Raw genomic sequence first — 13,837 nt, forward strand, 5'->3', positions numbered from 1 at the left:
GCAGCAGAGATTGTGCAGGATCAAATATCCTTGTGGATGACATCGGAAGTTCACTGAGGCTTTTTGCAGATGATTCTGTGGTGTATCGAGGGGTTGTAACAATGGAAAATTGTACTGAAATGCAAGAGGCTCTGCAGCGAATTGACGCATGGTGCAGGGAATGGAAACTGAATCTCAATGTAGACAAGCGTAATGTGCTGCGAATGTATAGAAAGATAGATCCCTTATCATTTAGCTACACAATAGCAGGTCAGCAACTGGAAGCAGTTAATTCCATAAATTATCTGGGAGTAGGCATTAGGAATGATTTAAAATGGAATGATCATATAAAGTTGATCGTCGGTAAAGCAGATGCCATACTGAGATTCATTGGAAGAATCCTAAGGAAATGCAGTCCGAAAACAAAGGAAGTAGGTTACAGTACACTTGTTCGCCCACTGCTTGAATATTGCTCACCACTGTGGGATCCTTACCAGATAGGGTTGATAGAAGAGATAGAGAAGATCGAACAGAGAGCAGCGCGCTTCGTTACAGGATCATTTAGTAATCGCGAAATCGTTACGGAGATGATAGATAAACTCCAGTGGAAGACTTTGCAAGAGAGATGCTCAGTAGCTCGGTTCGGGCTTTTGTTGAAGTTTCGAGAACATACCTTCACCGAGGAGTCAAGCAGTATATTGCTTCCTCCTACGTATGTCTCACGAAGAGACCATGAGGATAAAATCAGAGAGATTAGAGCCCACACAGAGGCATACCGACGATCTTTCTTTCCACGAACAATACGAGACTGGAATAGAAGGGAGAACCGATAGAGGTACTCAAAGTACCCTCCACCACACACCGTCAGGTGGCTTGCGGAGTATGGATGTAGACGTAGATCCCCAGGGAAGACGTCAGGCTCACAATACTTTTCCCACACTGTTCCAACGATTAAGTAAAACAGGGCAACTGATACCACAGTCCAACGTCCGAGGAGGACGGCGAACTATACCGACTCGTGAATTAGAAGATGCAGGTCTTCCTCGAGTAGATGAGACGCTCGCAATCAGCACTCGATCAGGTGGAAGTGAAATATTTCGGAGAGTACTGTTTGGAGAGTGTTATGGGAAATGCAGTTACACCCATACCATTCACAACAAAGTGCATGCTTTGGCTCTTGCTGACTTCGGATCTCCTGTGTCGTGTTAGCCAATGGTTGTTGCAGCGCCTTGCAGTCGATCCTCACTTTTCTGCGTATGTGCTTTCCACGGATGAAGCCTGTTTCATCAGAGAGGAATGTTAAATACTCACAGTAGTCATTTTTGGATCGGTGAGAATCGGAACCGCTACAGTTGTGAACAGCCATCAACACAGATTATCAACGTTTAGGTAGGCTGATTACGTACTAGGCCCGTTTCTTCTTCCTCAGCGCTTAAATCCACCAGTGTACACAGTGTTCGTCAGTGTCACACTACCCATTTGTTATTCGGAGACGGATGTGGCTTCAACATGAAGGGGGCCCACCTCACTTTCGACTGTTGGTTTTGTGAGCGCCTGGAAGAGGCATTCCCTGAAACGTGAGTAGGCAGAGGGGGTCCTGTTTCGTGGCCAGCAGATTCACATGATCTCACCCCACTTGATTTGTTCTTGTGGAGAGTCTCGTGTACCAGAAGCCTGTCGAGACAGAAGGGGAACTCCTGGCAGGAATTCTCGCTGCCTGCGACAATATTCAAATGACACCAGGGGCCGGGCAATGTGGCCGAGCGGTTCTAGGCGCCTAAGTCCGGAACCGCGCGACTGCTACGGTTGCAGGTTCCAATCCTGCCTCGGGCATGGATATGTGTGATGTCCTTAGGTTAGCCAGGTTTACGTAGTTCTAAGTTCTGGGGGACTGATGACCACAGATGTTAAGTCCCATAGTGCTCAGAGCCATTTGAACTATTTGACACCGGGCATATTACGACGGGTACGACAGAACTTTGTGCGATAATGCCAGTTCTGCATTGACGCAGATGGATGCCATTTGAACAACTATTGTAAATTTAGCAGCTTGTGAATCTTGCGCAGATTTTCGGTCTGTCCGACATCAATTTACGTGCACCATTACTAGTCCATCAGCAGGAAGACGGCACTGGTGCGTATTCAGAGGGAATTCTGTGCGTCATGATAAGAGTTAGGAACTTGGGGCCCTTAGTTTGAGCATTGCGCTACGCTAAGCCGGAACTTGAGTAGGGTTTGGCTTATCCTTCGACTCGGTCGTTTCCGAACTAGAGCCTCTTACCTGAAATTGATACATTTGCGCTTCTCCATCATCCCTGAATGTGTGTAATGTCATCAGGGAACCATCCCGTACGTTGTGCGCATGGACAGCCGTCGAATGCAAATGCCATAGCCTTCTTATTAAGTGCAGTATAATTTTAATATGGTGTGAATACATAAAATCGTGTGTTATTTTAGAAAAGCTCAGTTCCATAAGATCTTACGGGAAGCGTGCAACTGATATTCATCTGTGTCCTCGGTGGCTCAGATGGATAGAGCGTCTGCCATGTAAGCACTCCGGTCGGGGCAAACATTTTCAGCTGTTCCAATCGAGGTATGTCAACAACACCTGTCGGCAGCTGAAAGTTTCAATTAATTATCATTAATTCTAGAGAAGCTGCGCGGTCATCAATGGTATCTGTTCTTTCGAAAACAGTTGCTATCTTCATATACACTCCTGGAAATGGAAAAAAGAACACATTGACACCGGTGTGTCAGACCCACCATACTTGCTCCGGACACTGCGAGAGGGCTGTACAAGCAATGATCACACGCACGGCACAGCGGACACACCAGGAACCGCGGTGTTGGCCGTCGAATGGCGCTAGCTGCGCAGCATTTGTGCACCGCCGCCGTCAGTGTCAGCCAGTTTGCCGTGGCATACGGAGCTCCATCGCAGTCTTTAACACTGGTAGCATGCCGCGACAGCGTGGACGTGAACCGTATGTGCAGTTGACGGACTTTGAGCGAGGGCGTATAGTGGGCATGCGGGAGGCCGGGTGGACGTACCGCCGAATTGCTCAACACGTGGGGCGTGAGGTCTCCACAGTACATCGATGTTGTCGCCAGTGGTCGGCGGAAGGTGCATGTGCCCGTCGACCTGGGACCGGACCGCAGCGACGCACGGATGCACGCCAAGACCGTAGGATCCTACGCAGTGCCGTAGGGGACCGCACCGCCACTTCCCAGCAAATTAGGGACACTGTTGCTCCTGGGGTATCGGCGAGGACCATTCGCAACCGTCTCCATGAAGCTGGGCTACGGTCCCGCACACCGTTAGGCCGTCTTCCGCTCACGCCCCAACATCGCGCAGCCCGCCTCCAGTGGTGTCGCGACAGGCGTGAATGGAGACGTGTCGTCTTCAGCGATGAGAGTCGCTTCTGCCTTGGTGCCAATGATGGTCGTATGCGTGTTTGGCGCCGTGCAGGTGAGCGCCACAATCAGGACTGCATACGACCGAGGCACACAGGGCCAACACCCGGCATCATGGTGTGGGGAGCGATCTCCTACACTGGTCGTACACCACTGGTGATCGTCGAGGGGACACTGAATAGTGCACGGTACATCCAAACCGTCATCGAACCCATCGTTCTACCATTCCTAGACCGGCAAGGGAACTTGCTGTTCCAACAGGACAATGCACGTCCGCATGTATCCCGTGCCACCCAACGTGCTCTAGAAGGTGTAAGTCAACTACCCTGGCCAGCAAGATCTCCGGATCTGTCCCCCATTGAGCATGTTTGGGACTGGATGAAGCGTCGTCTCACGCGGTCTGCACGTCCAGCACGAACGCTGGTCCAACTGAGGCGCCGGGTGGAAATGGCATGGCAAGCCGTTCCACAGGACTACATCCAGCATCTCTACGATCGTCTCCATGGGAGAATAGCAGCCTGCATTGCTGCGAAAGGTGGATATACACTGTACTAGTGCCGACATTGTGCATGCTCTGTTGCCTGTGTCTATGTGCCTCTGGTTCTGTCAGTATGATCATGTGATGTATCTGACCCCAGGAATGTGTCAATAAGGTTTCCCCTTCATGGGACAATGAATTCACGGTGTTCTTATTTAAATTTCCAGGAGTGTATTTACCGATAAGATCTGGTGGACAGAAACTGAATGACTACAACACAAAAGTCTACTTACTTATGCAATACTAGTCAAAAATCAATCTGAAATATTTTCGTAATAAGGTCAAATAGAAAAAAACATCCTTGGGGATTTCTACTGTGTGGGCATTGGGGTGCGGTTCATGTGTCAGTGGCTATTGTTCGTTCTTCGTATAGAATAGAAAGACGTCTTCATCATAAAGAGAAGAAAGATTACGCACTGAAAGAGGTCCCAACCTACGGCTCGTAAAACGAAAAACACCTCTTTTGCCATATTTAACGTTCTTTCCTGTTATAAAAATTAAAACTTAAAGGTAAATCCAGAAAACCTATATCAGATAATGTAAAAAGCTCTGGCAAGTTTTTGGATTCATATTATGTAAATATATCGTATATGAACAATGAAGAACGCAACGATGGTCCAATACGTGACTTTTACGAAGTTAGGGCACTCATGAAAAATGTAATTCGCCTTCCTAACTACCAATTTCACGTGTTTGTCTACTTTCGTATCGCTTCATGCCTGAGGTTCCAGGAGCTTACCACTTAGTATATGTAGTCGGATGTTATCGAGTTGTTTCTTTTCGATACTAGCACTAGCGTTTATCCACTTTTAACGACACACAGCATTCAGTACGGTAACTACAGTGTCCACCTTTTAGAGCGGTCCGCTGCGATACTTGCAGGAAGAGTCAACGAGGTTTTGGGAAGTACATGCAGAGAAGTCTAGCCATGCTGACTCCAGTGCCGTTAGGTTTCTCGGTTGACGATGGCACGAACAATCCGATCGAAATGGTCTCAAAGATTCTAGATTGGGTTTAAATCCGGGCTGTTTGGCGGCCAGGGCAATATAGTAAATTCTGCCTGGTGCTCTTTGAAAACACGCACGTACATCGCGAGCTGTGGGTCATGTTGCATTGTCCTGCTGGTACATGCTATCGTGGCGCCTAAGACCGAACTGCATGTAGTGGTGGACATGGTTCCCAAGGACCGATGCATTGTTATGTTGATTCACTGTGGCTTCCACAATGACGACATAAACCAGGGAATGCCATAAAACCATTCTCCAGATCACAATACTTCTCCTCCGGCCTGGAGCCTTTTGACGGTCTAACAGCCATCTGTTCGATGGAACGTAAAACGTAATTCATTTTAAAAGGCCAGCTGTCGCCATTCAGTGGACGTCCAGTTGCGATATTGGCGCCCAAATTCCAGCCTTCGTTGCAGATGAACAAGCAATCAGCAAGGGTTCACGAACCAGGAGCCTTCTGCGGAGGTCCACACGCTGCAACGTCCGCTGAACGGTCGTTGAGGAGATACTGTTGGTAGCCCGTTGGTTCATATGGGTGGTCAATTCTTAAACAGTTGCACGTCTATTCGCCCGTACATATCTTCGCAGCTCTTGTTCCCCTCTGTCATCTAAGGTCCGCCGGCCGGGGTGGCCGTGCGGTTCTAAGCGCGTCAGTTTGGAACCGCGTGACCGCTACGGTCGCAGGTTCGAGTCCTGCCTCGGGCATGGATGTGTGTGATGTCCTTAGGTTAGTTAGGTTTAAGTAGTTCTAAGTTCTAGGGGACTGATGACCTCAGAAGTTTAGTCCCATAGTGCTCAGAGTCATCTAAGGTCCACGGTGCATCACAGATGCGTCGGTGCTGGTTTGGGATAGTGCCATTTTGCCACGCACGGTATACTTTAACACGGCAGTTTACAGACTTAGTCGTCTCCGAAATGTTTCCACCCTTGGTCCTAAAGCCAATGGTCGTGTAATTTTGGAAGTCAGAGAAATCGGTCCGTTTCCACATTGCGAAAACGACTTCACTGTTTCTGACCCCCCCCCCCCCCCCGTCTGACTCGCATTGCGTATCCTCTCTACTACTAATGTTGCCACCTGCCGTCTGCGAGTGGCTGTTGCACGCTGACGTCAAACGCATGCAGTGGTCACATCAACGTGACTGGACCAAGTATAAATTACGTCCGGGGTATTCTGTTTTTAAGTAGAATGATTGAGGGATGTTACTTTCCTGTAGACAACAGTGTCGTTAAGAGATCAATTTGAGAATGCTATGTCCTGTTTTGTTTCCTTGGGGTAAATTCGATGTCACATCACATGAACATTTGCCGTCCGTACTCGGCTCAAAGTAACCCCGAAATGAGAAGCTGGGAGCGTCTGTTAATCCTCTTAATACCAAGGGGGTACTTTATCCAACCTTTTGGAAATATTGCAATCTAGGCAGTTTTTTATATTTTAAAATTCTGAAAAAAATATTTATTGTTAAAACTTTGAACATAGCTGCTAAGGTTCAGTGACCGTGTCAGAATTATATTAGAACAAATAAGCCCTCGGTCACAAATATTAAGTCAAAATTGAGCAGGTTTCGACGCTACTATGAGCGTCGTCTTCAGAATTAAACTAACTGTTCTAAAAAATATTAGGTATATGATACATTAATAAAATTAAAGTTTTCACTGACGGGAAAGAGATGCAGTACTTACGAGTCACATTTTAAAAAATCGAAGCCGGAAAGGTGACGTCATGAATATTTGTAAATAAGATGGCGAGCCGCTAAGGGCTGCTTGCACTTGAGTGAACAAGGGTTGCAACAAGACTGTCTTGTGACTTGTAAGTACTGCATCTCTTTCCAGTCAGTACAAACTTTAATGTTATTAATGTGTTATATACCTAATATGTTTTAGAACAGTAAGTTTAATTCTGAAGACGACGCTCATAGTAGCGTCGAAACCTGGTCAATTTTGACTTAAAATTTGTGACCGAGAGCTTATTTGTTCTAATATAATATTTATTGTTGTTAATGTGTTTGTCTACCAGATCCGAGAACTTTTTTTTTAATTTTTCAGTTAAATTTTCGTGTTAGGTGTTAGTAGCAGATGTCTATTTTCCCCAATGGTTCAAATGGCTGTGAGCACTATGGGACTTAACTTCTGAGGTCATCAGTCCCCCAGAACTTAGAACCACTTAAACCTAACTAACCTAAGGACATCACACACATCCATGCCCGAGGCAGGATTCGAACCTGCGACCGTAGCGGTCACGCGGATCCAGATTGTAGCGGCTAGAACCGCTCGTCCACCCCGGCCGGCTTTTCCCAATGAATGTGATGTTCAGTATCTTCAGGTTCAGGACCTTACACATCAGTTCCTCTTTAAAAAGCATGCTGTTAATATGTCGCCGGACGACTAACACAGAGATATAAAACATACTGTTCATGTACGCACAAACGGGAAAGACTACGGGAAGAGCACTGATACTCACCGTCGCCAGGCGATCTCAGGCTTCTCATCTCAGCAGGACCTGCAACCAAAAGAGAGACAGCGTCAGTCGCCAGCACACACTGTCCCGTACCCTTTACTTGCTATTTCCAGGGTTAGCAGTCACTTCCACAGCAGATGTTGCTCCCCCCTTCTGCTCTGCTACAGAGAACTGCTAATTTCCGATTGGCTCCTCCTTGTGATGACTCAAATTTATCCTCGCCAGGCCATCTGTCGTCTTTCCGACTGTATTCTAAAACATGAAACCCTGGTTATTGTATGCGTCATCGGCAAAGATGGGACAATGAGGAGCGCAGTTTCTTTAAGTCGAAGAGAAGCATTGAGAGAGAAACTGGCCAATCATTCGGGGAACGCCTCTGATTTGCCAGGCCTCCCACAAAGCCGGCCGGATGAATCGTTCCTGACGAGGTGCGATCTGCGCGTCGTCAGGTAATTTGTCATCTAGCCTGACAGCCTGGGTCCAGCCATGTCTCTGTCCCATTGGGAATGCACAGCTAAGGCTGGCGCACACACAGTCGGAACTCAGATTTAAATATTTCAAAGCTTCTATTTTTCTTAAAATAATTTACAAGCTGGATAGAAATTTTAAAGTCCAAACAAAGGCAAATGCTTTTGCTATCTGCCGCGTACATGGAATAGCAACCGTAATACATGGTTTCATTCTTTCGCAACTAAAGTGTCTTAAATTTGTTTGTTTTTATTTTCAGGGTTGCAGTTTAGCTCACAGTTATTATAAATCCAGTTGCTTTCTAAACCTTTGTAATTTTTACCCACTGGAAATATTTCCGACAGGAGAGACAAAAGGGATCAAGAAATATATGTAATTTTAGATTCCAAGTTTAAGTATACATACATATCTATATCTACACTCCGCATATTACTTTACGGTATGTATACAGGGTGAAAAGTATTTAAACCGACAAACTCTGTGAGGTTGTAGGGGACATCAAAACAAATATTTTTCCCTAATGTCATTTATTCCTATGAGGAGTATTTAAACCGGAAGAGGAAGATTTCTATGGCAGATTAATTAAACCAACAAACAGTTTACCATTTTTTATGACCAAAAGACAACGCATTAACACAACCCAATTTCAATTACAGTAGATTTTCAAAAATGCCTCCATTGACACGTAAACAATGGTTACACCGTCGGATCATGTTCTGTCTGACACGGGCGAAAACCCCAGGAGTATCCTGAATTGTGCCTGCTGCTGCTACTACTCGGGCAACCAGATCCTCTTCTGATGCAACAGTAGTTACGTAAACAAGGATGCGCATCTCTCCCCACAAAAAAAAAGTCCAGAGGGGACATATCTGGGGATCGCGCAGGCCATGGTACAAGACCACCTCTGCCAATCCACGTTTCTGGGAACCGTCGGTCCAGGAATCGACGCACACGACTACTGAAATGCGCCGGCGCCCCGTCATGTTGGAACCAAATGCGTTGTCTTCTAAGGGGCGGGACGTCTTCCAGCAATTCTGGCAATGATCTGGCGAGAAAATTGTAATAGTGCCTGCCATTTAATGGCCTAGGTAGCAGATACGGCCCAATTAAGCAGTCCCCAACAACACCGACCCACACATTAACGAAGAACCGCACTTGATGGAATACGGCGATTAGCATATTGTTGTTGATAAACAGGCTGTGCAGCTTGTCCGTTGTGGTGCGCTACGTAGTATGCACCAACTATATCAGTGTACTCACTCCAGGTATGTAAACAGAGACAATGCACTACTACACTGGTGGACAGCAGTTGCCTTCAACTGAAGAGCGTAATACGCCCTCTAACAACTGAGGATCGTAATACAGCCTCTAACAACTGAAGAGTCTGATTCGGCCTCCACCGGTTTAAATAATCCTCATAGGAAAAAATGACAGTCGGGAAAAATATTTGTTTTGATGTCCCCTACAACCTCCCAGAGTTTGTCCGTTTAAATACTTTTCACCCTGTATAAGCATACTTTGAGTAACAGTTTATGAAGGTTTTCACTGAGTACCTTGGGTATTTGCATCTACGCAAAGTTTTCACAAGCCTGAAAAATTGTAAGTAAAGCTCCGACCACTTCCTTTTAGGTGTTCTCTTCAGTCCGAAGACTGCTTTGATGCATCGCACCGCGGTAGTCTATCTTGTGTAAGCCTTTTCATCTCTGCATAACTAATGCTGCTGTAATTAGGTCTTGATCTCCCTCTACAATATTGATTCCCTACACCTCCCTCCAGTGTCAAATAGACAATCCCTCAGGATGTGCCCTATCAACCAATTCGCTCTTTTAGCCAAGCTGTGCCATGCATTTCATTTTTCCCTACTTAGATTCAGTATCTCCCTACTAACTATTCAATTTGCAAGTCTGATCTTCTGCATTCTCCTGTAGCACCAAATTTCAAAGGCTTCCTCCCGGCGTTCCTAATATCTACCTCTTACAGGATTTTTAAGCTAAAATATAATCATTCATTCGAAAGGAAGCTTCTTCTAAACAAAAGCAGCAAATATTTAGAATGTGTTGTGTCAATGTCATGTCGTTGAGGACGATATACGGTAAGTTTGGTAGAAGGTTACCTGTCCAACACCGTATCTTCGGATGCTTCGTATCCTACATCTTGTTAGTCGGTGAAGGAAGGAACTTGTATCTAAAACTGATTTTATCATAATCTCCAAGTACATCTAGTTTTTGTATATGGTGAAATTTACATATTCCTGAATGAACGCATTAACTTCCAGCGAAAAATCGATTCGGAACCAAGTACGACAACAAAACATGTTACTTATCACCCCAAACTATTCTAAAACTAAAAAAATTCTAACTCTGTTGCATAGCTGTCGATTTCTGATAGTGCCATTTCACAAAAGGGCGTAGAACAGAATCAGACCTCACAAACAGATCTCGACGCACACTTCAATTAAAAGTCACCTTCTCTGTTAGGTGCTTATACATAATATCAGGCAGTCTTTGCAAATATACAGAAAAATTAACACCCTGTCCGCGAATCTAGTTTACGTTGCGAATTATAGAAATATGGAAACTGCACCATGTTTAGACAGCGAAATGATAAAATATCTCGATCCTAGAAATGTATCCAAATAAGTAGAACGCTTTCTAGAAAACAGAACGCAGCTCTTCGTTCGCAATGCAGAAGCATCGTCAGGAGCCGAGGAGATCCCGGTGCGCCTGAAGACAGCCGATAGGGCAGGCGTTGTTCACTGTGTATGACAACGTCACCGTCTCTAGCTCTATGAGTCTCTTCGCAGAATACGTACCTGTTTACAAGATGGTGAGATATATAGTATATCGCCATAAAACACAGACAAAGTTGCAGATAAACAGCGCCTTGTGCAAAGATTATCAGTAGACCTTAAATATAAAATAATGCAGTGTAATGGTTGTACACTACACGCAAACAGGAGGACACTCGTATGCGCAAGAGGGGAAATTCAAGGGAGGGGAAGAGGTACTGCAGGGTAGCGGAAGAGCAAAGGGGCTAGAGGCGGCACCAGCATGTACACTGAAGCGCCAAAGACGTATTCAAATACAGAGTTATGTAAACAGGCAGAATACGGTGGTGCCATCGGAAACACCTATGTAAGGCAAAAAGTGTCTGGCGCAGCTAGATTGGTTACTGCTGCTACAACGGCAGGTAATCAAGATTTAAGTCTTTGAACGTGGTGTTCGTCGGCGGACGAGCGATGGAACACAGCATCTCAGAGGTAGCGATGAAGTGGGGAGTTTCCCGTACGACCATTTCATGAGTGTACCGTGAATATCAGGACTCCGGTAAAACATCAAATCTCCGACGTCGCTGCGTCCAGAAAATATCCTGCAAGAACGGAACCAAAGACGACTGAAGAGGATCGTTCAACGTGATAGAACTGCAACCCTTCCGCAAATTGCTGCAGATTTCAAAAATGTTCAAATGTGTGTGAATTCCTAAGGGACCAAACTGCTGAGGTCATCGGTCCCTAGACTTACACACTACTTAAACTAACTTACGCTAAGAACAACACACACACACACCCATGCACGAGGGAGGACTCGAACCTCTGCCGGGAGGGGCCGCGCAATCCGTGACATGGCGCCTCTAACCGCGTGGCCACTCAGCAGATTTTAATGCTGGACCATCAAAAAGTGTCAGCGTGCAAACTAGTCAGCGAAACATCATCGATATGGGCTTTCGGAACCGAAGGCCCACTCGTGTACCCTTGATGACTGCACTCGCCTAGGCCCGTCAACACTGACATTGGACAGTTGATGACTGGAAACATGTTGCCTGGTCGGTCGAGTCTCTTTTTCAAATTGTATGGAGGGGATGGACCTGTATGAGTATGGAGACAACCTCACGAATCTATGGAACCTGCATGCCTGCAGGGGACTGTTCAAACTGGTGGAGGCTCTGTAATGGCATGGGGCGTGTGCAGTTGGTCTGATATGCGACCACTGATACGCCTAGATACGATGACATGTGACAAGTACGTAAGCATCCTGTCGAATCACCTGCATCCACTCGGACAATTCAAATAGGACAATGCGTCACCCCACACGCCCAGATTGCTACAGAGTGGCTCCAGCAACACTGTTCTGAGTTTCAACACTTCCGCTGGCCCCCGAACTCCCCAGACGTGAACATTATTGAGCATATATGGGATGCCTTGCAACGTGCTGTTCAGAAGAGATCTCCACCTCCTCGTACTCTTACGGATTTATAGCGAGCCGTGCAAGATTCATGGTATCAATTCGCTCCAGCACTACTTCAGACTTAGTCGACTCCATGCCACTTCTGCGTGCTCGCGGGGGTTCCACACGATGTTAGGCAGGTGTAACAGTTTCTTTGGCTCTTCAGTGTATAGGAAAATGTAAGTGGGTTTGTTTTACAGGCGTAGCCAGTTTGGTCGTAACCAGTAGGTTCATTGCTAAGAAGATGTTTCCAGGTCTTTAAACCAATTATATGGAACTGCACTGTACAAATAATACAGTTCATTATTTGACATAATAATATGGAGTTTTCACTGTAGCTACTTCCACAGATAAAACACATTTAGCAAATGCTCCACACACAAAGCACATTTAGCAAACGCTCCATCCTACGTTTCTTCATTTTCATTATCGTGTTTGTTTCATTTTCACTGGCAGTTTCAGTTTATTCATTGTAATCCTCGCTTGCGGAATCAGTATTGCTTCCATCAATATGCATATTACTATTCGAGTCTCTATAACTTCCCACATAGGAGGGTTGGAACTTAAATAGTGGCAACTATTTATTCACAACCGATGCAAAAGAGTTACATGTTTGTACATGTTAATGTCCTTCAAAATAATCACCAGTGTTGTGTAGAACCCGTTGCCAGCGATGTGGAAGGCGTATATACCGTTAGCAGAGCCTGGTCTGTTGATGGTGCGAATGGAGCTGTCTTAAGTTACGGTGATTCTCGTGTACGACTGTGATGGTGTTATCCTAATGCATTACGTTCCTCCACGGCAGACCGTCAATGCACAGTGCTACTGTTCGTTTTTGGAGCATCACATGTGACCAGCTTTGCGACAAGAAGCGGCGACACTTTCTGCGCAACCCACCCATCATTTTGCAAGACAATGCGCGGGCGCATACAGCGCAAGCTGTGGCTGCTCTTTTCGGTCGATGGGACTGGGAAGTGCTGTACCATCCACCATACTCCCCGGACTGAAGTCCTTGTGACTTTGATTTGATTTAATACCGAGCGAGGTGGCGCAGTGGTTAGCACACTGGACTCGCATTCGGGAGGACGACGGTTCAATCCCGTCTCCGGCCATCCTGATTTAGGTTTTCCGTGATTTCCCTAAATCGTTTCAGGCAAATGCCGGGATGGTTCCTTTCAAAGGGCACGGCCGATTTCCTTGCCCGTCCTTCCCTAACCCGAGCTTGCGCTCCGTCTCTAATGACCTCGTTGTCGACGGGACGTTAAACACTAATCTCCTCCTCCTCTCTTTTTGATTTGATTCCGAAGATGACGGAACCACTTCGTGGTATTCGCTTCAGAACTGTTCCAGAGATCTGAAAGGCAAAATAGACTGCTCCATTCGCTCCACCAACAGAACAGGCTCTGCTGACGGTATACTACGCCTTCCACATCGCTGGCAGCTGGTTTTACAAAACGCTCGTGACTACTTTGAAGAACAGTAACAGGTACAAACATGTAACTCTTTTGTATAGGTTGTGAATAAATAGTTGCCACTATTTAAGTTCCAACCATAGTATATGATCATCTCCAGCGGTTGGTCCAGTAAACCTTGACCTGAAATACACTGCTCTTCAATTTGATTTACATGCTCAAAGCATTTCTTCCTGTTTTCTTCTGATATGGAAGCAATTTGTTCATCTATAAGTTTTAATACTGTGTCTGTTTTGAACGTCACGTTACGTTTAGCAACGCAATTCTTGAATCTTGCCCATGTC

The 13,837-nt window shown here is 45.9% G+C and overlaps 1 protein-coding gene across 1 annotated transcript in view; it reads right to left on the reverse strand.

Moving 5' to 3' along the window:
- Positions 1-13,837, reverse strand: part of LOC126252653 (uncharacterized) — a 915,736-nt gene that overhangs the window by 109,125 nt on the left and 792,774 nt on the right. Inside the window, exon 8 of the mRNA XM_049953555.1 lies at positions 7,394-7,432. Coding sequence (XP_049809512.1) covers positions 7,423-7,432 — 10 coding nt within the window. The 3' untranslated portion in view covers positions 7,394-7,422. The remainder of the gene's footprint in view (positions 1-7,393; positions 7,433-13,837) is intronic.

Source organism: Schistocerca nitens, chromosome 4, assembly GCF_023898315.1.
Source record: "Schistocerca nitens isolate TAMUIC-IGC-003100 chromosome 4, iqSchNite1.1, whole genome shotgun sequence".
Classification (NCBI taxonomy): Eukaryota; Metazoa; Arthropoda; class Insecta; order Orthoptera; family Acrididae; genus Schistocerca; species Schistocerca nitens.